Raw genomic sequence first — 20,719 nt, 5'->3', positions numbered from 1 at the left:
ATTTGAGAAGCAAGAGCTGACCGTGAACCCAAAAAAATAAAAATAAAAACTCAAAGAAATCCTCCGAAATCCTCTCTCATTCCACCCATGCTCCCGGGATTCCTTTCCATTCGTTTCCTTTACCCTTAAGCTTTTGAGGCCTACGGTGCTCTCTTCGTTCAAAGCGACGCTCCTGCAACTCGCAAGCTCGATCAGCCCAATCTGCTAGGTAAGGTCTGTTATTCCTGCCACCACCCACGGAGCTGTACCGATTGAGAGAAGGTAAGACTGGCCAATACATCATCGAAAAGTGTGATGCCTCAAGATTTGTTCCACTCTTCAAGTGTTTGTATGCACCTGTACGTAGCCCCCAGCCACCCTGCAGGATTTGGTCGTCCATATATCGGAGTGCTGGGAACTCAGTCAAAAGTTCGCGTATCGGGCATGAGCTGTCGGCAACCTCGATCCAACATGGGATCTCTCGTCCCTTGTGATACCTCGAGGAGAGTTCTCGGCGCACAGCTGAATCTTCAAATTCACCGAAACCCCGGGCCTGAGTCTCCACCCATCTGTTGGAGCAATAATTTATGGCAACCTTCAGATACATTGCGATGTCGATCTGAGCTAGCTCCAGCAGATCCACCCAGTGACAAACACGATACCAAGCATCGTCAGGGTCAAAAGAATACCAAAGCATAAACCATAAGTTAGCTGTGAATCGGTGGTACTGGGGGTTGGCGAGTAAGTCTTGGTTGCGCGCCACAATTTCTGTGAATAAGGGCGCCCAGTCCTCCAACTGAGTATTTGACATCTGACGAGTGGAAAGTTGGCTAAAACCATAGCTCAAACCACTCAGAATCACATCATCGAAGCAGTCCCAGTTGTAAGGAAAATACTGCCGACAAGCTTCTAAACATGTAGTGATATGCCAGGCCTTAGAGGTCAACAGTAGGACGCCGAGCTCTGATGTAGTCATTAACCCTCCGCGTAAATGAATGTACTCGACATAGCAGGCAAGGTCTTCCTCTGAGCCAGAGTGTCGGTATTGAAAGTTGAAACAAGCTACATGGTTTCTGCCATCCTTAGCATCAAGCATTATACGGAGATTGGCTTTGTTGCATATACCTTGAGTCACTTAGATCTAGTTGATACTTTAAGAAGTTGAGAATCTTGCGCGACCGGAGCGACAATGCAAGCTAAAGAAAGGTCAGCGCACCTGATCAAACGAGCTGGGACAAAACCTACGCCCAATAACGATGCTTCATTTTCTGGATCGTATTCAGTATACGTCACTACTGTGGCGGGTGTGAGGAGTCCTTGGCTGAGCAGATCCTGAGTCGCTTGCAAATCGTCAGATTCAAATGGATTCCGCACCCTTTCACCTACGCCGGTGGCATATTCGGAGATGAGGAGCACTCGTGGGATCTGTACCCGAAATGATAACGGTGCGAGGGACTCTCTCATTACTGATAATTCTATGTACGTGTTCAATAATGATGATCCAAAGGTGAAAGTCGTGCTTTCCTGTGTATGGGCTAAACGCTGGACATTCGAAGCATTGAGGTCCTGGATTTTCGATTTCTGCGTCTTTTGAATAAAAGCCAAACTTGAACATTGATGTCTCCATGTCTTGATAATATCTTTGGATTTATGTTGAGGAGACACAGAGTAGTTCGTTGCACTAACTTTTGGAAGGCCAGGGAAGTGGGCAGGTCGAGGCAACGACTGAATGACGGGGATCGATATGCTAGGCGCTTGCGCGGTTTTTATATTCAAAACCCTGAGGTACTATTAGCCCTTAAAATGCATACTATTTACTGAAATCTTCCACTTACAGTGACATTAGGTTCATGTTATAGTTGAGCGTTGAACGCGAATCGTCCAGACTACCCACACAAGTAGCAAGCCGAGATCTGTATCGTAGGAAAGAGCTGCCCATGGTTCTCAACGGGTTGCGATTTGATTCGACTTTTGCATAGACTTTGGCTATGACCTGGTTGACCTTTGATACTTTGTCGTAGCAGTCTTGAATGGAGCCCTTTACCCTTTTGAGTAGCGGGGGCAGTTCAGGTATCCGAGTTAAGCCATTAGCTTGTGATAAAGCCGCACCCAGACAGTTGCAGGTGATCTCAATATCTTCAAGCTTGAGGCATAGTTCCTCTAGTTCCTGCGCGGCTGAATTGTAGGCGGTAACCAGCCCTTTGATGGTCTTTACCATTCCCACTAGCTACATAGATAGGGAGGTAATCTCGAATGCCAGTGAAATAGGCTCCATGATGGGTGAAGAAAGATGGGTAGGTCTGAGGGGGGATGAAAATTCTGCCTAGGGGTTATATTAAGTAGTGTATGACAGGTTTCAGATTAAGAAGACAGCATTATGTGAGGTCGTACAAGGTGTCCCAGTTTGACATGATGATTCATCCAGTATCTACTGGCCTTTGTGAGCAAAGAATTGATTGGATTTGTGTATCGTCAGTAAGCGAGGAACTGCAGCAACCCTCGACCTATTATTGGCAAGATCATAGGCCGAAGATATTGAGACATGAGCTTATGATCTGCCGGACGCAGGGCATCTATATGTGAACAGGGGAGAGTCTTGCTGATATTGATGGTAATTGAGTGTATGAGAAAGGCTATCTATCATTTATAATGCCCTTCCAACCATGCCCTTCCCAGGTTCTTCGGGCATACGACCCCATAATTCATCTGTACTTGGGTTGTTCCCCGGGTAAGCAGACAAACTCTCCACGTCAACCTCTCTTAAGACATGTATACTGTCATTCGTTGGAACCGCTGGGATCGGATTGGCAGCCGCAATGGTTGTGTTGGTCCTGGAATCGCCAGCGTGGATAAAGTCTCTCGTACTCGACATAGTTCCTTTAGTATTTCCCTTATGCATAGACGACAATGGCACGAGAGTACTTTGATTCTCGGAGTTCTTTGTCGGCCGCGATCGAGTTCCGCTGCGATTGCGAACGAACTCAATAAGTTCACTAAGAACTGCAAATTCCAGCTTGAGTTTGATCGAGTAGGTTACTAGCTTGATACCTTGCTCCCAGACATAAAGGTCATGGAACTCTATAGCCACAAGAGCGATATCCATTAGGATGATGACGAAGTTGATCGTGAAAAGCTTGTAAAGCATGCTTTTTGTGTTGCCGAAAGCTGTCCTGAGGATCTCCATTGACTTCCAGATGTACAGACCAGAGATGATGAGTTCCTGCAGATAGAATATGGACATGGAGATCTTTTCCATGATGTTGAAGATATTGTTAAATCCCTTTCTATTGTCGCTTGGACTATACTCTGATCCAAAGAGCAGTACAGTCATCGTCGTATGCTGGGCCGTGGTCAGCTGGGAATCATGGTGCTCAAGAGTATGACTTACCCAAACGAGACCATTGATGATGATCATAATGAGAACGGCTCGGAGGATCTTGACATCAGTGACAATTAGGTGCAGTCGCGAGTACAAAACAACAGACTGGCCACTGATGACGAGCACCCAACCAACAGTCTCAATGATCATACCAACATAATCGTGTGTAAGGTCGAAGTAGACAACGAGCCATCCTAGACAGTATGGGATGATTCCGAATGATGCAATGAGAATACTCCAAAAGTAAAGCCCCGATCGTCTTTTGAAGGTAAGAGAGATGAGGGTGAGCAGTTCGATCGCATTGTAGAGTGATAACGTCGATGCAACCTTGGCAAATGTCAGCACACACCACTACCGAGAGAGGTATACAAGTACACTTACAACAACAAAGACATCTCTGCCAATGTAGACTGTTTCGTCTATGGTTGAGTAGTGAGCATCCCATTTATCACGATGGGGTAACATCATTGTGCTCAGTCGAAAGAAACCTGGGGTGTCGTGGACGTAATGTTGGTAGAAGAGCATGCTTAGAACAGTAAAGGCAGCTTGGCACATAAATGAGCGCAGCATTTCAAGTGTATCCACTGTCAAAGCGTCATAACGGATTATGCCAGGGGTCCAAGGCCGAGAAGCTTGATACATCAAAGAACGGTCTCGATCGGCACACGCTACAGCTTAGTTGTTGTAGAATTGCCTTGGTATGACGCCAAATGTGTGTTATAGGCCTTTAGCACATGCCCATGAAAGTCAAAGAATATCGTGGCTTGTAGAGAGCGCGTATGACCCAATAAGTAACGCCATAGCATTCCAAGCATCCCGTGCGCCCGCTTTCACTCGGCAAAGCTGATCTCGAACTCTGATCAAAAACGCAATCACGTATCCTTTGATGGATTTTTAAGCTACTGGCAAGCTTATTTCTAATCGGCGGCTGGTAGTTATATCTAGACCCTCACCTGTTAAGTCAGATGATGACCTGAATATTGTCTCCTGTGAGACTCAATGGCTTCAATGATCTCATAGTATCACCCTCTCGCGCCAAGAGTCGCCGGTCTTCATCCCGCAAGCAAGAGCGGAATACGATGAAGATGATCAATTCCTGTCATCGAGCGTGTGTAACCTGAGCCAAGAGACTTGACAAGCTTAGTGCCATGGATGCGAGACATCCCGAATATCTAAGACAAAAGCAGCCCATTAGCTTGGCCAATTGAGGAACAAGTGGCTTGCATTTAAGCTTCTGTTTATGGTTGTCATGGACGTTTTCGATCTGTACCTGCATTAAACCCAAGTGGGCTACGCAGAAAAACCTGGTCCAGAATTATCACATTGTGTCTTGGCTTTGAGGGGCCTGAGGAATCGGTAGGGTAAATGTCTCGAGCTCTTTAAAAGTAGTCAAACTGAAGCATGAGACTTATTAAGAAATTTCGAAAGTATTAACCGTGGATCAAAATCTCAACTGAAAAGTCCTACAGAATGACTTGTTCTAAAATCTAAACCAGCACCATACCGAACAATAACCTTGCATTACAAACTGATCCAGCTGTCCCGCTGCTCAGCATTCTTTCCAGTACCAATCATGTCCCTGGTCCTGACATAGCTTGTTAAACCTATCAATGTTTTCTCTCCCTGTGTCATGAAACAACTCCGCCCAGTTATTGCAGTAGCAATAGTAATTTCCTCTACGGCTGCGCATTTTGATAATCATTGCTTTCCAGCGGTGGACTTTTCGGGATTCTTCGACGTACGTGTTGGTATTGTATGAGGCAGATACCACGGGAGCAAGTAAAGCCAGAACTGAGATAAACTGCATACCTGGGAGCGGATCGCAGTGCTTTTTGTTCTGGAGAGTGAAACCTTATTGGTAATGGTAAGATGTAAGGCGGTGCTGTACAGATGTGTTTGCTTTAAGGTTCCTGTGTGACTTTTCGTGATATTTATACATGGACCTCAGTGGTTTTTCTGCCGTGCTAGAGCAAGTTCGTGCCAGCATCCTAGATGCTATCACAGCGGTGTCACTATCTCTATGCATAGCTAGGCTGGGTTGTGACTTGTGGGATGGGAAGGTTAAAGTCCTTCGTTTGTTCAACATCTGCCGTCACTCTATTGCTCAATGGTTGACCCAAGATCCAAATTAGTAGCCTATGACTTGAGCTAAGACAAGAAACGCTTTGAAATTGCTGAAAGCTTATCTATTACCACGTCGTGACTGCCTCTCGCTGTCTTACGTAAAAATTAACTTTGGAACGCACAATTGCAATATCTTATCATACGATAGGTGTTAGGCCATACTGACTAAAAGACACACCTTCTATCTTAGTATATAACAAACTCTAGTTCAGTTGGGATTATTTGGAAGAATTCTCCCTGGATGATTCAATCCACATACGCATCTCCCGCAAAGGTTAAGCCTCCCTCATCAGGTAGACGAAGTACAATCGGCGAATGAACGCTAGGAATCAGTGTTATGACGTCCCCTCTCTGTATAAACTCGTGACCTAGACCGAACATCCCCTTCTGTGTCTTGAACAGAGTCCTCGCTCGCCTTGAGACAAAGGCATATTCTTGTATTCCGTCGATTGCATAGGAGAGACGTTCAGCTAAAGTCCAGTCTGGTGGCTCTGGTATCGGCGTCGGCAATTTGTCAAGGTAAGCAATCTGCGACGCAGCAAGACTCTCGCTCCTTATCGATTTCTGTCGCATCGCAGAACGAATGAGTGAACGAACTTCGTGACCCACATCCCCTGAAGGCTCATTCAAACGCCCTTTGGTGCAATGGTCAATATTATTCCAATAGGGGTCGTTATTTGAAGAACGTTACAGAAACTAATTGCAGAGGTTGTTGTGGTCATCACATCATAACTCCAACCATTGTATGCGCATGGCTTAAGGTGTGATTGTTCTCAGATTGCTTTGCATATGCCTTGTCGAACCGGCATGAGTATCTCGTCGTGATATTTTCCAGTCGCGATTCTGGGTCTGGTCAAGTGTGCTTCCACAATTGGCGTCTCGGCTGTTTCGATATCTCGGTTGTTCCGCCGAAGGACCTTTACGTTCCGCCGTCAATTATTTGCATCATGTCATAGTAGTATTGCAATGTTCTTGGTACCCTTTCCGAGACTTAACATCTACAAAAAGCATTAATGACGAGGTATACCAACTAAAATGTGTGCCCTGTGCAATCGTGGTGTGCCTTGCAACGTTTTCAGTATGTTTGATTTAACTGCATTGTTCATCAAATCCGTTTTCTCTCTCTCCTTTTTTAAGTCTTGTTGCGTCACGCCAAAGCAATGTTGCCTGACAGGTCAATGAATAGGGGTAGTTTTATTTGATGAAGGCAACATTTGGGGGGCGCATGATTACAGGGAGAGATACCAGGTCGTGTGGCTCATACACCTCCAAGATGTTTCTGAATGACGATCGTAGAGCCAAGGCATTTACACCGTCAACAGCTCGATTGTAGCGTCAGCCTACCCTCAGCCAATTGCAGAAAGTCACATCTTGGCCGAAAGCTACATGTTACGGTCCAACACACCATCTTGTCATTCGAAAGAGGTCAATGTCTCTAGATAGTCACCATATTTATTCTCCAGTCGGTGAAGTGGTACCTTGGGGCTGGTCACCCAACGTTCCATCAAGGCTTATACATGATCCTTTGCTGGGCAGTTAGCGTCTGGCTCCTGGTCCAACCTTGTGAGGTGGTGGAACGTCTCCCACGGCACGGAGCAATTTCAGTATCCCATTCACTCAAACCAAGCGAATTCATATCAGTCACCAGCAATCTGGCCGCGTAAGATATGGCCAGCATCCGTCCCCTGGCGCTTGTACGAAAGTGACTATTTACGATCGTGAAATGGCTGCCTTATCCGTTCCAGGCGCCACTCGCTCCTGTTAGGTCTAATTACTGTATATTAATATAACTGGTAATTATATATTAAAGAGGAAGTTATCTAAGTTATTAGCAGCACGTCTTGCTCCTGCTAGGTCCGATCACTGTATATTAATGTAACTGGCAAATGCGTGTTAGAGAGAAAGTCGTCCGAGTTATTGGCAGCCTGGTAACTATTCACGATCGTAGTGTAGCTTGCAGGCGCCTTTCGCTCCTGCTAGGTCTGATTGTATCGATATGACTGGCAAATGCATGTTAAAGAGGAAGTCGTCCGATTGCCAGCAGCCTGGCCACTGTACTTGAGTAGCTTGACTAAAAGCTCTTTCTTCTGGGGGTCTTTGGCCTGTAGAATAATTTGCTTGATGTTGGAAATAGTGCTTCCGGCACGGTCATCAGAAGCCAGTAAGAAGGCCTTTGCGGGATAGTGCTGCTTGATTTTTTGTTAGACGTTCTTATAGCGCCTTTTATGTTTTCAAGCAGTCCCAAGAGGGCCACCGCGTTGCAGAGAAGGACGGTGTGAGGTTGCCGTGAGACGAGCGAGCAGAGAGGATGGGATGCCGTGAGGCAGGCAAAAAGGCAACTAATCGTCGAATGGAGCCCCCGATAGCTAGGACTCTCCCTAAGAGGAGGTTGTAAGGCGGAATATACACCGATCACAGAATCGTACTTGCCAACGATCTGGTTGCGAATATTGTGATTTTTAATTGATTTACGTGATGATGTGTAATAGAATGCTCATGCAGTAGTCCATCCATAGGCAGAAGCCCGCCGTTCTCGGATGAAACTCCTCGACCCGGCTCCCGTTAATACCCCCAGCCAACCCCTTTTCAGCCCTGATACGTCTATCTGGCGACTCCAATCGCACAATGTGCTCCATCGATTGATATATGAAGAAGAGTCTCAAGTGACATGGAGTTTCGCCATTTTGACTTTATGCTATTGCCTATATTTGATCCATCATAATCCTCAGGCTTGTAGTTCAGCTTGAACAATTGAGCAACTTGAACGCGCCCTTTCTGGGCTCTGAGATTCCTAAGCTTCCTTCGCTCTTGCAAAGGTGTGAAAAAGCGCCATGTGACCTATTCAGTGTATTACCTATATGCCGCATGCACTTTCCTGACCGGTGTCTATCATGGCTAGCGGGACTGCATGTTACGTTCTCAACAATTCGTAGTCAGCATTATGAGTTTCTCCTCTTGGGTAACTTATATCGTCTTTTGTTTGCTTTTCTGTTCTCTTTTGACTCATCCGTACTCTGATCTGCCGTCGTCCATCATCCCGGCCTCCTTACCCATTGGGAATCGCGCATATCTGGCCAAGTGAGCTGCAGAAAGCCATCTAACCTCCGATCATTAACACCCCTTGTTTGTCTGTGTTTCCGCCTGAAATCTGTCACTCAAAGCTTGTATCCCCTATCTAGTTCCGCTATTTCGCCCCTCCGAACCTATCCATGAGTTCCTGTGAGACAAAGACGGGCCAGCTGCAACCTTTATCCGATCATCAGTTAGGAAGCTTGTAGCGCTGTATCATGTTTGTCCCGTACGGTGTCATTGAGAACCCTGATTCGACGAGGCTGTATTGAGGAGTTATTATTCGCAGAAAGAAAACTCATACCACAAAGCCTCGATTTTTGCCGAAGAGATAGCCCCAGGTGCTTCTATCGAGTGAGTTCAGGCATGAAGACGAGAGGTTGACAACACTGCCTCTTGCTTATGCCTGATCCGGCCTTCAACAATAGAGTTTCAACTGGTGGAAATGTCGGTGGTCTCACTGCATTGACGCCGTTTGTCATGCGCAGGCAATTGAATCTCGGATCGGGGGTTCGATAATCATGATGCCTTTCTAGGGAACAAGGGACTTAGTTAGCAAGAGAAATGTCGGTTGGGGTGTCCTTACTTGTGGCGTGTTCGTGATTCGGTGGTGGCTGCCACCTACTCTTTTAACAAATGTAGAAAGAAATGGTCCACGTATAGCTATGGCTTGATTGAGCGCTTCTTGTGAATGCTCCTTCCACCGGTTTATACTATCTTGCGTTAGACTTGTGCTTCGGCTGTATCTCTGAGGGCCGAGGCCTCCCTGCCTAGCGTTTGCTCTGTCTAGACTCGAACATTTTGGGGTGATGGCCGGGAGATTCTCGGCGGGAACTACCGGAAAGCACAAAAGGGTATATCACTAGGAGGATATCATATTTGCCTACCCCTTATGTTGGCTATAGATTCTGATGATTGAAATATCGCCCCCTCAAGGAGATCTGGTTTTGACTGATATTAATATGTGAGTATGATCTTGAGCCGAAGGCTGCAGCTGCATTTTATTGTTTAGGTTAATTAAGCCACAACCAGGGGGATCGCCGTTAGGAAGTGTTTTCCTTTATTGCGTATGTCACTTTTGTCAATTCGCGTATCTTAAAACGAATCTTAAGCCTAGTTAATGCTCACAATAGGATTGCCAGTTGCTACATTTACTGGTTTACCGAGTCTCCGATACGTAGCATTCCAACTTATACAAATGAATTAGATCCTTTATGCCGCTAAGAATCGGCCGTATACTGAACAAGGCTGCAATGTTCAGCAGACACAAGGAGCTTGCCGTAATGATTTAACATGTTAAAATTAGTCCTGGGTTATTTGCCTTGCCTCCTGTAGGCAGACCTGCCGAGTGCAACCTTACGGGTACAAGGAACCACTTGGTAACAGGAATCAACTATTCATAGGACTATCTGTATTTGCAGTATCTCCTTAATCGTCGAGAGGAGTCGACCATCCATTGGCAGAGTCGTGCTCTTCCAATTCTGTTGTTCCACGTAACGTCTTGTACCTCTTCATCTGTTGTGACTGCTCTGACTCCTCGCCCTTCAATATCCTCGTAATTCGTTCAGCAATCTCCTGCCCTTCAAAGTAAGCGCCATGCAAGTACCCGAAGAATTCGGCAGAATTAGCCTCCCCGGCAAACCACAATCGATCTACATTCGCACGGAGGTTCTGATGTTTCTCAAGCGTCATACCGACAGGCCAGTTACTGTAGGACCCGTACGACCACCTGTTCCTCAGTTAGCAAATATCGCAGCGCAAGGGACGGCGTGACTTACTCTTCCATACTCCAGCGGGGATACATAAATGCAGTGGGCTCGGGAACATCCTTATCGGGGAACATAGAGCGTAGCACCTCCATGATTTCCTTCTTGGTCTTTTCATCCGACTGTTGCTCAACTTCGTAAGCTTGCTGTTGCACAACTGTGCCAAACAAAATATTCGATCCTGGCAGAAAGCCCGGTGTACTGAGCGACTGAAACAATGGGTAGTAGCCGCGTTGCTCTGGGTCGGCGTAGAGGAAGTACTGTGTGTCCTCGGGCCAAAATGTCTCGTTAAACTGCATGAATATCTTCGTATAGGTACCCATCTGAAAGACCTGAATGGCCTCTCTTTTCCAGCGGGGAAGTGTAGGTTCGAAGTCAACGGCGTCATTCTGGAGGACGCCGACGGAGAAGGTGCAGATGGCGTAGTCTGCTTCGACGCACCCGTTGTTGGTGTCGATCTTGACGCCCTTGGTGGTGTACTCGATCTTTTTGACTGTAGTCTTTAGACGAAGTCTTGGGTCGTTCTTCTTGAGGAAGTCGTTCGCTTCTCCAACCAGCCAAGCATTGTAACCCCGCTGATCGATGACAAGATTGGTCTCGTCGCTGAAATGCTTGAAGGTAGCATTGTTTCCAGCGACACCATACACGAAGCCACTTTCTTCTGGAGAATAAGCCGTCTCAAAATCCCAGCCCCACCAGTCAGCAGCAGCCATCTTCATATCCTTCTTTGGTTTCCAGCCAGCCAGGCTGAGACCAGCGCGAGTTGATGTATCTTGTAGATTCTCGGTGAAGATATAGCCAGCATCCTGCGAGGCGATCTCAAACTTCTCGTCAAAGAGGTCAATCAGATCAGTGTAATCGGAAGCTCCAGTTTCATCGTACGTGATGATCGCACTATCATTAGAATACGTATTCTTCACTTTGTGCTTCTGAGCCAAGCGCCAAATGGGGTTGATCTCGCCTGACGGGTTCTGTAGACCTTCGATCCAGTTCGCACCGAGCTCGACAGTGAAAGGCGTGCCGTCGGAGGACTTTCCGAAAGTAGTATGTTTCATACGGCCCCCTACGTGGTCATTGTGCTCAAGGATGATAAAGTCGTGGATGGACGCATTGTGCAAGGTTTGGGCAGCAGTGATACCAGCTACACCGGCACCCAGAATTGCAACCTTGGTCTTGGTGCAGGTCTCTTTGCGTGGTATTGATGCTGCTTCACTTGAGCCCAGTAGAATGCCAAGGGAGAGGGAGAGGAGTTGAGATGTTGAGTGTCGCATCTTGATAGTTACGATAACTCTTGATGATTAAGGAAGATGGGAAGACGAGAGGCTACAGAAGAACAAGATCCATGATTTGAGGACTTTGGCGAACTACTTATGCTTCTTGACATTGTACTAGATATTTCTGCTGTTGATCCTAGCATCTATCATCTAGCAGCTATCAATTCGACCATCTTCATCTCCTTCCATTCTGGTCATAACTATGTCCCATGTGCTTGTCGAAGACTTTATCGTCTTCTGATAAAGTGAGGCTACACTATCTTATCAGCGTGCCCATTTTCCTTCCCTTTGTGGCATATACATTGCATTTCTTGGATTGGGTGTCAATTACCCCGACATTTTGTAGATCACGCTTACCGAGTCGGGTGAATAGATTGCAGCGACCCAACTCTCTATACCCATTTAGTCCAAGCTCTGAACAGGCCTGTCAAGACAGTGGGTGCATCGAAGCAACGCTGATCGAGGGAATTTCCCAGGCTGTTAAACCAGTTCCAGCAGGACGATGGAGACAGTCTCGACTATGGCATGTAGGTGCGACGAATGAAGGCATCGTGTTGCTTCCCCGCATTTTGATTGCATGGCGTCGCGTGGTGGACTTATCCAGATCCTTGACAAGTGCCGACGTTAGTGGTACCTTGGTGCAGATAAGAGCGGGCTAGACAATGAGGATAACATCCGAGACAGCCGGACGGTTGCAATCAGAAGCCAAGAATTACATGCATGAGCAACTAGAACACCCAGCCAGGCCTAGTTGAATGGTGCTGCATGGTCCTCGTAGAAATTCTGCGTATTCAATAGGGTGGTGGCCATGGTTCTCAACATGCAATGACTCTTGCAAAGCGCTGGCGTGGTGTTCCGCCTTTTGGAAAGACGAAGGGACAATCTAGGCGACAGTACCTAGAGGCTCATTTCAAGATGTTTTAGACTTACAAATACTCCTGGTGGACCCGGGAAAGGATAGAATCGTGCTCTTCAAGAACTTGGGTGTCGCGCACGAACGAGTCGAGTTTGTAGGTACAGAAAGAGTTTAATGTCAAAGATTGTAAAAAGTCGCGCTGAAGCAGTAAATACACTGGGACTGGCCACAATGTAAGACCTACTACAATATTGGCCCATAACAGGTTTGACAGGGCGCGGCTAGCAGCACTACCTCATTGGAAGCGAGCATGTGTAAGAGCAAACAAAGATGGCATGTCAGATTTAACTTTATGGCAGGGGAACAAACAATAATGAATTTGCTTCTTGTCGATATTTGAAGAGAATGCTGCTAATAGGAATCCTCCGACTGCTAGCTTTCACGAGCCTCTGTCTATGTTGGATGCTCCTCGACTCCTCTGGTCAAGACATATCCATCAGTCAAGTTACCTCCCTACCGCTGCCATGTACATCTAATGATCCCCTCAGTGCTGGAAATGGAGCTGTTTGGCAAATTGCTGAGCAAGATCATCGCAGTTCGTGTTGTGACTCATCTGCATCGTGCGAGAGTAGGCTGGTTGCTGGATCGTATGCATCTGATGCCCAACCTGAGGCGAGATACCCATAGCAGGCGCCACGACAGGGTGCCCCAGAGGAGCAGCAGCCAAAGCGCTCGCACCAGGAAGAATAGGAGGCATACTAGACTCGCACCGAAAGTGCAGTTGCTTCCCTGTTGCTGCGGCCTTTGCCATTTTCTTCTCAAGGTACTGGAATTGCTGTAGAAACTTGCTGACGAGTATGCGACCTAGTCTCCCACGATCGAAGTGAAGACCGCAAGCCTTGGCGACGGCCTTGATGCCGACTTTACCGCGCTTGTTGTGGATAATAAAAGCTACATCCGCCTGTGTAGACTGGCACAAGAAAAGACGGAAGCGGGTTCCAGTGTTGAGTTTGTCGTTGTAGAATTGAGCGTCTTTGCCGCAGATTGAGTTAGGGTAGTGTCGACACATTATGAAAAGGATACAATGCTGTTGGTATAGAACTTCTGATGTCAAGGTTGAAAAATATTTTGGATTAGATGAGATCGGGAAGGTTTATATACTTTTGGGAAATCAGGTGTTTGTCACATCCTTGAAGGGTCATCTGTTTGTGTTTGCTGAGCATCACAATTAACTTGAAAGGCAGGCAAACTAATAGTCACACATTAAGAGCTTAAGTCAGTGAAATACTGCGGACAAAGAAACAAAATCTGTATTTGTGCCGTCTTTGTTGAGTATGTTTTCCTTCATGCGATGCAATGTTTTGCCAAAGAAGTCATCACACTTGGACTGACAGTCAATCATACTTGGTACCCCTCACCACTCTGTCTGAGCTTCATTTCCCCCACCTCCATCTTTCATCTCACTTGATATCACTCTCTTCTGAGTAGATAGCTCTTATGAGCATCGCTCTTGTGAGTACATTATATAACACAGTAACCCTAATGGGAATAGTCACAAGACGTCGCTTTAAACTACCTCCCTCTTATGAGCTGGGATGATTTAATTATACCTGAAAGTTCACTCTTATGAGTAAATCGCCCTTCAGGGCTCCTTTCTCAGGAGCTTGTCCTCTTAGGTATCGCTGTTCCCTGTAATGAGCCCCTCTTATGAGTCCCTCTCACGAGTCTCTCTAATGAGTCCCTCTCACGAGTCTCTCTAATGAGTCCCTCTCACGAGTCTCTCTAATGAGTCCCTCTCACGAGTCTCTCTAATGAGTCCCTCTAATGAGTCCCTCTTACGAGCCTCTCTAATGAGCCTCTCTAATGAGCCCCTCTCACGATTCCCTCTAATGAGCCTCTCTAATGAGCCCCTCTCACGAGTCCCTCTAATGAGCCTGCCTCTATAAGAGCTCTCCTTGAATATTTCATGAGGTTAATACCCTTAAGAGAACCTTTGCTCTTATGAGGCTATCTCTCTGCCTCTATTATGAGTAATACTCCTTAATGAAATTCCCTCTTAAGGAATTCTCAAGCCTTGAGATAATATTGTTCCTACCAGTAATGTATCGTAAGCTTTGCTGGCGCTTAAGTAAACCAAATTCCTAGATTGCTTAGAAAGGCAAAGTTTGCAAGTTTCCTATCCTTAAGCTCTATCTTTGACGGGTTGGTTACCGTATCCTCCATGTAACTGAAACTTGCTTGCATCTGCATGTTTCATTCAATTGCCGACATAGACAATCCAAACGCCAGATTTAGCTATCTCGGGTCAAACAACGACTTGCTTGATGTGAATGCAAACAGCCAATTTTCCTCTCACATCTGCATAATAGTTATTTCCTATTCACTCCTCGCAATTTTAATTCACTTCTTGTCCTCAATCTTTCTGAATTCACTGTATGCATCTGGATGCTCAAACATGGCTCGTGCTCTTGTGTGACAAACATTGCCATCAACGACCAATCATATCTGGGTTTCCCTTTGCGACAAGATTCTTTGTTCTTTCATCCATTCTATGACATCCACCCCCTCATTTCTTCCTTCCAACCTGTTTGATCATCAGGCGGCGTGGTTCATATTGGCTTGTCATCAAGCTTATCCATCGCAGATCAGGAACAGATGGCACGGTCTCAGTATCACCTGAAGCTCAAGTGTCGGGGTCGCCCTCGATATCGCGCCTGGCAATCCCGAGAGGCCTTTCTTTTGCGACATCAGCGTCGTCACCAGAGACCTCTTCACTCACCACGGGGACATATACCAGGCAGCAACATCGCCCAGGATGACCATAGTGGTTCGAACCATAGCGAAGACGAGTTCATCGATGACCGCTTTCACATCGAGACTCAAAATATCGCGGCCGAAGCAGACTCCCAGACAGTTCCTCATGCATCCACTTCTTCCACGTCCCGCGTTTCAAGCAATCGAAATCCATACTCTCCATCATCTCATCCCCTGCCTTTCGATGTTTCCAAGCGCCGGAGACTGAGTGAGAATGAGCTTGATCGAAAGCAGCAGCGACCCCCAACGAAGCGTCGTCGAGTATCCGAGGGAGACAGCGCAGAGAATCGTCTGGGCCAGCAATTTGTTCCCATCACTCAAGCAATGCCTAGTTTAGCGCAGACACGTCTCCCACAAGAACCACAGAGGTGGTTCACTGCAAGAAACGACCGACGCGACGACTCTACTCAGTCGCCAGGACATCGCCCGGGACCCATATCTCGAGTGGATGAGTCGCCTGCTGAGAATGGATTTGATCAGGGAGCCATGCGAGATGACCCAACAATCGAGCATCTAGCATCTAGGGAACCTATGGTGTCAGAGGATAAACCGGTAGACTCCCTGCTCTTATATGAAGATCAGGAGCCTCATAACAATGGCGGCATCAATGCTGTTCACCCAAACACTCGCACGTCTTTCCCCTCAGTCTTATTCGACTGCTTCCTCGTCATACTCAACATTGGAATTTCCACCTACTTGTACCGCCAAATCTTTCCTCATAAGCCCTTCCAGGCTGTGGACTGGTATCAGCAAGCCACCGACATTGCCGTCATGGAGATTACTGTCTGCCGCGTGGTGCTCTTTGGAGAAGCAGCGCTTGAGCCAATGCGGTGGAAGGGTCTGCCTGGGCTTTTACCTGATCCTGAAGCTACCCTCGATGCAGGCTCTACTGGCATGTCTGACTATGAGCCCATCTTTATCTACAAGCCCTGGGAGACATCTTCGAACGGGATATATGTGCCCGAACATTGGTTCCTTATGGAGCTTGGGCATGTTCTAGAATCAGCCCTGAATGACCTTGAGGAAATAGCGAATCATGGTCCTCCACAATTTAAGTTCACTCGAGGGACAAGTACCCAATTTCGCTGGTCAACAAGCTCTAGTTCATTTGTTTCTCCCCATGACTCCCTTCCGACAATTCTAGACGAGGAATGGGTTGCTTACATTGAGTCTGAAGTACCCGACTCAACCATCCTCGGAATGCTCCCTCATGAGACTGATACTCCATCGCCGACAGCCCGCCCTCGCGAGCCATCCCACATCATGAATTCCGATCCGCCCCTCAGTCGGCTTCAACTCCTTGTCAGTAACATGATGAGCGACCTCATCGTCGAGCATGGTCTCACCAGAAACACGCTTGTCGATTATTTTCCAGATCAAGCCTGGTCGGCAGTCACTGGTAAATGGTTCAACTTTGACCTTTTGCTACGAGACCAGCGCGAACACAATGCTTCTTTTGGGTCTGACCAGGAAAGGCTTGATTGCATGTTTCCATCCCTAGTCTACGAATTAGGTGATCATCGCCCCATTCCTACACCAGGCAGGCCACATGACCTGTCTGATATCCCTGATGGTATTCCGGAGGACTATCTCGACAAGGTCTTCCAGGCGCACTACTCCAGAATCTCGTCTCAAAACTCGGAACCAACTTCAAAGTCGAAACGAGCCGCTCCAAGTTCTACAATGAATTGCCGCCCTTCTAAACATCCGACTCCTAAGCAATGGGAATTGAGTCAAATCAACAATGACACTGCAAAGCGACTCGTAGATAACGCTTTCCATCGCGATGACCTAGATTTAGGCCAGAAGAGATTCAACAAATACAAGTCTCTCTGGTCAGTAGTGGCCTACAGTGATACCTTGGAAAAGTTTTGTGGAGCTATGGACGAGATTAATAAAAGAATCACGCAAGTCCTCAGTGCGGATTATCGCGTCGACATACCATGGGGGGAACAGAGTGAGGCTGTCAACCGTCTACGATATGTCGCGCCGTTTCTGGGCGATATCGCTGCTGTTCGTGTCCGCGAGATGAGTCGCCGCGCATCACGCGGTGCACTACTTGTACGAGAAATCGACCGAAGACAACACAAACTCGCGGAAGATATCCTCGGGGGCTTTGTTACAGCCGACTTCCTCTTGCACTTCCCTCCTATCGAGGGTTTGTTAGTCGACATGGAGCTGATGGCCGAATGGTTTAAGATTGAAGTGGGAAGCATTACAAACTTGACGGAATTACGGAGCGCGAAGTTTGACGCCTCAAACCGCCGCAATGAAGAACAGGGGAATCTGATAAATCATGGAATTATCTGGACAAAGTGGGGGCGTTATGACACAAGATCTGATCCATGGGGTAGAGAAGCGATTTGCTGGGACCTCAAGAACCAAAGATTGGTGAACAGCACGGCCGAGAAAAGGTGAGGGCTAAGCTAGGTACTAGGGAGTAAGTAGGTAGACCTCCAATATGACACTTGTGTACTCGCTATAGATGCAGTAGTGTTTGATCACTCTTTTAGTAACGAAGTCTTAACATCCCACAAACATAAACACAAAAGAGCAGAAAAACATATGCAAAACAACAAATGCAATAAAGACACTATGTCGCAACTCTATCAAAGTTTAGCAAACTTCTCACACTTCTCTTTCATACTTATCGCAATCTTCTTCAATTGTTTGAAGATATACTGATGCGAATTCGTATCGCCAATGCTTTCAGCGCGCCCCAGACCTTTCTTCAAATCTCGCACAAACTACACAAAGAGAAAGAATTAGTAGGGCCATCTCAAGCACGGTGTTACTTACATTGCCGAGTGTCTTTTCAACTTGCTTCCATTGACTCTCGGATCCAGTCTGAGCCTTGCAGCAAACAGTCGTCGCTGCGACAATATCCCTGGCCATCCAGGACGTATCGGGGAATGGTTTCAGTTTGTTACACAAGCCAGGGCCTGATTCACTACATTTCCTGGTTGCTTTCTTGATAGCCCTGATTTGCTCCTCAACATCCTCAATCGCATCTTGAATAATATAAGCAAGATTCTGTCGGGACTGCCTCGCTCGTTGAAGGCGGTATTGGTCTACCGATCGGAAACTGTACCAAGGCGCAGACTTGGTGGTGTCGTCCGAGTCATAGGAAATCTGGTCAATGAGAGCTACAATTCTGGAATAGGTTCTTATCGTCTTGTCTTCCATTCCATTGACAAACTTCCCATTGAGGCCCAAAAGGACTTGATAGTTGCCAAAGGTTATGTCATAGTCATGTTTTAGAGTAGGCGCTTGCTCCGGGAATTCTATACTGAAACTCTTCCACGTTGTTTGGAGGACATAAGGAACAACTTCAGACTCATCAAGACCAATCGGACGACGGAAGGTGAAGCTGGCCATATCTTGGTAGTTGTTAGCTGGCGTGGCTGTTGTGAAAACCTTGCCTGCCACAGTCTCGATTCCTGTAAGCACATTTACCAAGCAAAATGCGGTGCCGTTGGCGATGAGGGAAGGAAAGTATTTGAGGAGATATAGCAAGCAGATCCACACAGCGGCACCTGCGAGGAAAAGTCCGACCAAATAGAGAACTATGCGGGTTGTGAGGATCCAAATTACAATACTTGCACAGCGGCGAGCGCCGCGTAGCAAGGGATCAAGAGGTTTGCTCTCACGGCCAACATTGGTCTCGTGAATACGTGAGTTATGGCCAGATGCGGGAGCATCTCTGGGTTCTTCGTAAGAGGCGGAGTTGTCACGGCTGGTAACATGGGGACCTCGATCATCAAAAATACCGCCGGCCGAAACATGTTGATTCCGATTCTGATCCTGATTTTCCTCCAAACTCTGGCCCGACGCCCCAAATTCTGTCTAGATCGAAATCGCCGTCGTCCATAGCTGCGTATAGTGGGGTGTAGGAAGTAATATGCAGAGGAAAGATGTATCCACAGAGTGTGATTATCTGTAGATGAGGTGAGATGGTATAATGAAACAGAAAGAGAAGATTCCTCAATTTTTGAGATAGTTTACAGCAACATACGCTGTGCTTGATTCACTTATGAAGGTTTATTCACCTTTCTTGACCTTCTTTGTGCCACAATTCACGTCTGGCGATGCTTCACAAAGGGTCAAGTGTCAGTGACATAGAGAATGTGACAAGTCAATAGAGATGATATAGATATTCTATCATTATTCATCATCAAGTGGCTATTTGGGAAAGAACAGAGCTGTGATGAACCTCACGTTTATCACATTTCCGAATAGTTTACAGTTCGAGCTGTACCAGTAAGTTGCTGTTGTTCTATCCAAACGCGGGATTAACAGTTTAAGCAAGGTCACTGGTCTGGCGTTTGTAGAATATATGAATGGAGAAAGCGTTTCTAGAACGTAAATCAAGACCAAATTCAAAGTCAAACCGAACTAATGATACCCACAAACAAAAGATCCCACTGACATCGTCATCCGTCAAAGTCTCAATCCATCACCATGTCGCCTTCTCCTTACCCTTGGTCGAAGGCAATGGCTTATATCCAGACCTGGCACTTCCAGCGCCGTACTTCTCAATGTGTCTAGCCCTCCACCACGCGTACCATTCTTGGGCTTTCTTACGCTCCGCTTTTAATTCCTCTCAGTCATCATCTATGCCACGGTTGTCGGTTCGACTGCCAGACTTTGATGAGGGCTTTACTGTTTTGCGTTTCTGTGCTGAATTTCGTGGCATAGGCCCTTTCGTAGAGGTCGGTGAGAGTCCAGTGCGAGGGATGGTGAATCCCTTTGTATTCATCGCTTTCTGTTGTGATGAACGACTGGAGGGTCCCCCTGGGCTCTCCGAGGGAGATGGAGGTTGGAATCTCTCCCTGGCATGTGCTGCCATTGCTTCGTCAGCGGGATCATCGGTATGCTTTCCGTCAGCGGATGGTAGTGTTGGATACTGAACATCCTTCCGAGGGGTTGTAGCGACCGGCGGGGAGTCACCATCCCCTTGCAGTCCATCGTTAATCGGGTAATGTTTCATCCGAAACGCCAGATCCTCGTCTTCAGTAAGATACTTATTGAGTTTTGTAGCTCTTACTTTGATCCATTTCCAAGTTGAGGAGAAGCTCGTGGGGAGCGTGAGCCAGTTCATATTGATAGGCACCTTATCAATGATGTCGTTCCCATTGGCGTCTTGGAGAGGCGCAACCTTGGCGGAAATTTCAAGGATGTTCTCGCCATCCTTCATGTACCCCAGTAGCTTGTCTTTCGTAAGGCCGTTCTCGAAGTGATGTTCTAGTTCATCGGCCATGAGACCTTTGTACAGACGTTGGAACTGACGTAGCACGAGCCTATCCTCAGCTTGCTTAGATGGAGAGTCGCGGGTTTCCTTTACGGAAGTTGCAATACGCTGACTCCGGACCATGCCTGAGGAGCGACCTGATGAGGGCATGGTAAGACTGGGTTCTGTTGTAAAGGATGATAGGTGACTTTTTGCGCTGTCTTCAGT

General features: G+C 47.0%; 7 protein-coding genes; 1 reads left to right on the top strand and 6 right to left on the bottom strand.

The window, feature by feature from the left end:
• Nucleotides 1-76: 76 nt before the first annotated feature.
• FFUJ_11766 (uncharacterized protein) lies at nt 77-2,197 on the bottom strand (the record flags this gene model as incomplete). XM_023570702.1 has 4 exons in its annotated part: nt 77-1,052; nt 1,105-1,175; nt 1,225-1,759; nt 1,821-2,197. 4 exons carry the CDS (start codon nt 2,195-2,197, stop codon nt 77-79), a joined length of 1,959 nt encoding a protein of 652 aa, XP_023437776.1.
• Nucleotides 2,198-2,623: 426 nt separating this feature from the next.
• Nucleotides 2,624-3,928, bottom strand: FFUJ_11765 (uncharacterized protein; the record flags this gene model as incomplete). XM_023570701.1 has 3 exons in its annotated part: nt 2,624-3,319; nt 3,368-3,685; nt 3,740-3,928. 3 exons carry the CDS (start codon nt 3,926-3,928, stop codon nt 2,624-2,626), a joined length of 1,203 nt encoding a protein of 400 aa, XP_023437775.1.
• A 6,051-nt stretch (nt 3,929-9,979) lies between these two features.
• FFUJ_11764 (related to polyamine oxidase precursor) lies at nt 9,980-11,588 on the bottom strand (the record flags this gene model as incomplete). XM_023570700.1 has 2 exons in its annotated part: nt 9,980-10,280; nt 10,330-11,588. The coding sequence occupies 2 exons, from the start codon at nt 11,586-11,588 to the stop codon at nt 9,980-9,982; spliced, it is 1,560 nt and encodes a 519-aa protein (XP_023437774.1).
• A 1,403-nt stretch (nt 11,589-12,991) lies between these two features.
• FFUJ_11763 (uncharacterized protein) lies at nt 12,992-13,516 on the bottom strand (the record flags this gene model as incomplete). Its single annotated transcript, XM_023570699.1, has 1 exon — nt 12,992-13,516. One exon carries the CDS (start codon nt 13,514-13,516, stop codon nt 12,992-12,994), a length of 525 nt encoding a protein of 174 aa, XP_023437773.1.
• Nucleotides 13,517-15,102: 1,586 nt separating this feature from the next.
• Nucleotides 15,103-17,679, top strand: FFUJ_11762 (uncharacterized protein; the record flags this gene model as incomplete). The annotated part of the gene is made up of 1 exon (XM_023570698.1): nt 15,103-17,679. One exon carries the CDS (start codon nt 15,103-15,105, stop codon nt 17,677-17,679), a length of 2,577 nt encoding a protein of 858 aa, XP_023437772.1.
• A 191-nt stretch (nt 17,680-17,870) lies between these two features.
• Nucleotides 17,871-19,132, bottom strand: FFUJ_11761 (uncharacterized protein; the record flags this gene model as incomplete). XM_023570697.1 has 3 exons in its annotated part: nt 17,871-18,008; nt 18,061-18,964; nt 19,032-19,132. The coding sequence occupies 3 exons, from the start codon at nt 19,130-19,132 to the stop codon at nt 17,871-17,873; spliced, it is 1,143 nt and encodes a 380-aa protein (XP_023437771.1).
• Nucleotides 19,133-19,864: 732 nt separating this feature from the next.
• On the bottom strand, nt 19,865-20,662 carry FFUJ_11760 (uncharacterized protein; the record flags this gene model as incomplete). The annotated part of the gene is made up of 1 exon (XM_023570695.1): nt 19,865-20,662. The coding sequence occupies one exon, from the start codon at nt 20,660-20,662 to the stop codon at nt 19,865-19,867; it is 798 nt and encodes a 265-aa protein (XP_023437770.1).
• Between the last annotated feature and the right edge of the window lie 57 nt (nt 20,663-20,719).

This window comes from Fusarium fujikuroi, chromosome FFUJ_chr11, assembly GCF_900079805.1.
Source record: "Fusarium fujikuroi IMI 58289 draft genome, chromosome FFUJ_chr11".
Lineage (NCBI taxonomy): Eukaryota > Fungi > Ascomycota > Sordariomycetes > Hypocreales > Nectriaceae > Fusarium > Fusarium fujikuroi.
The sequence above is the reverse complement of the archived record's forward strand: the minus strand, read 5'-3'. Positions and strand labels throughout refer to the sequence as shown.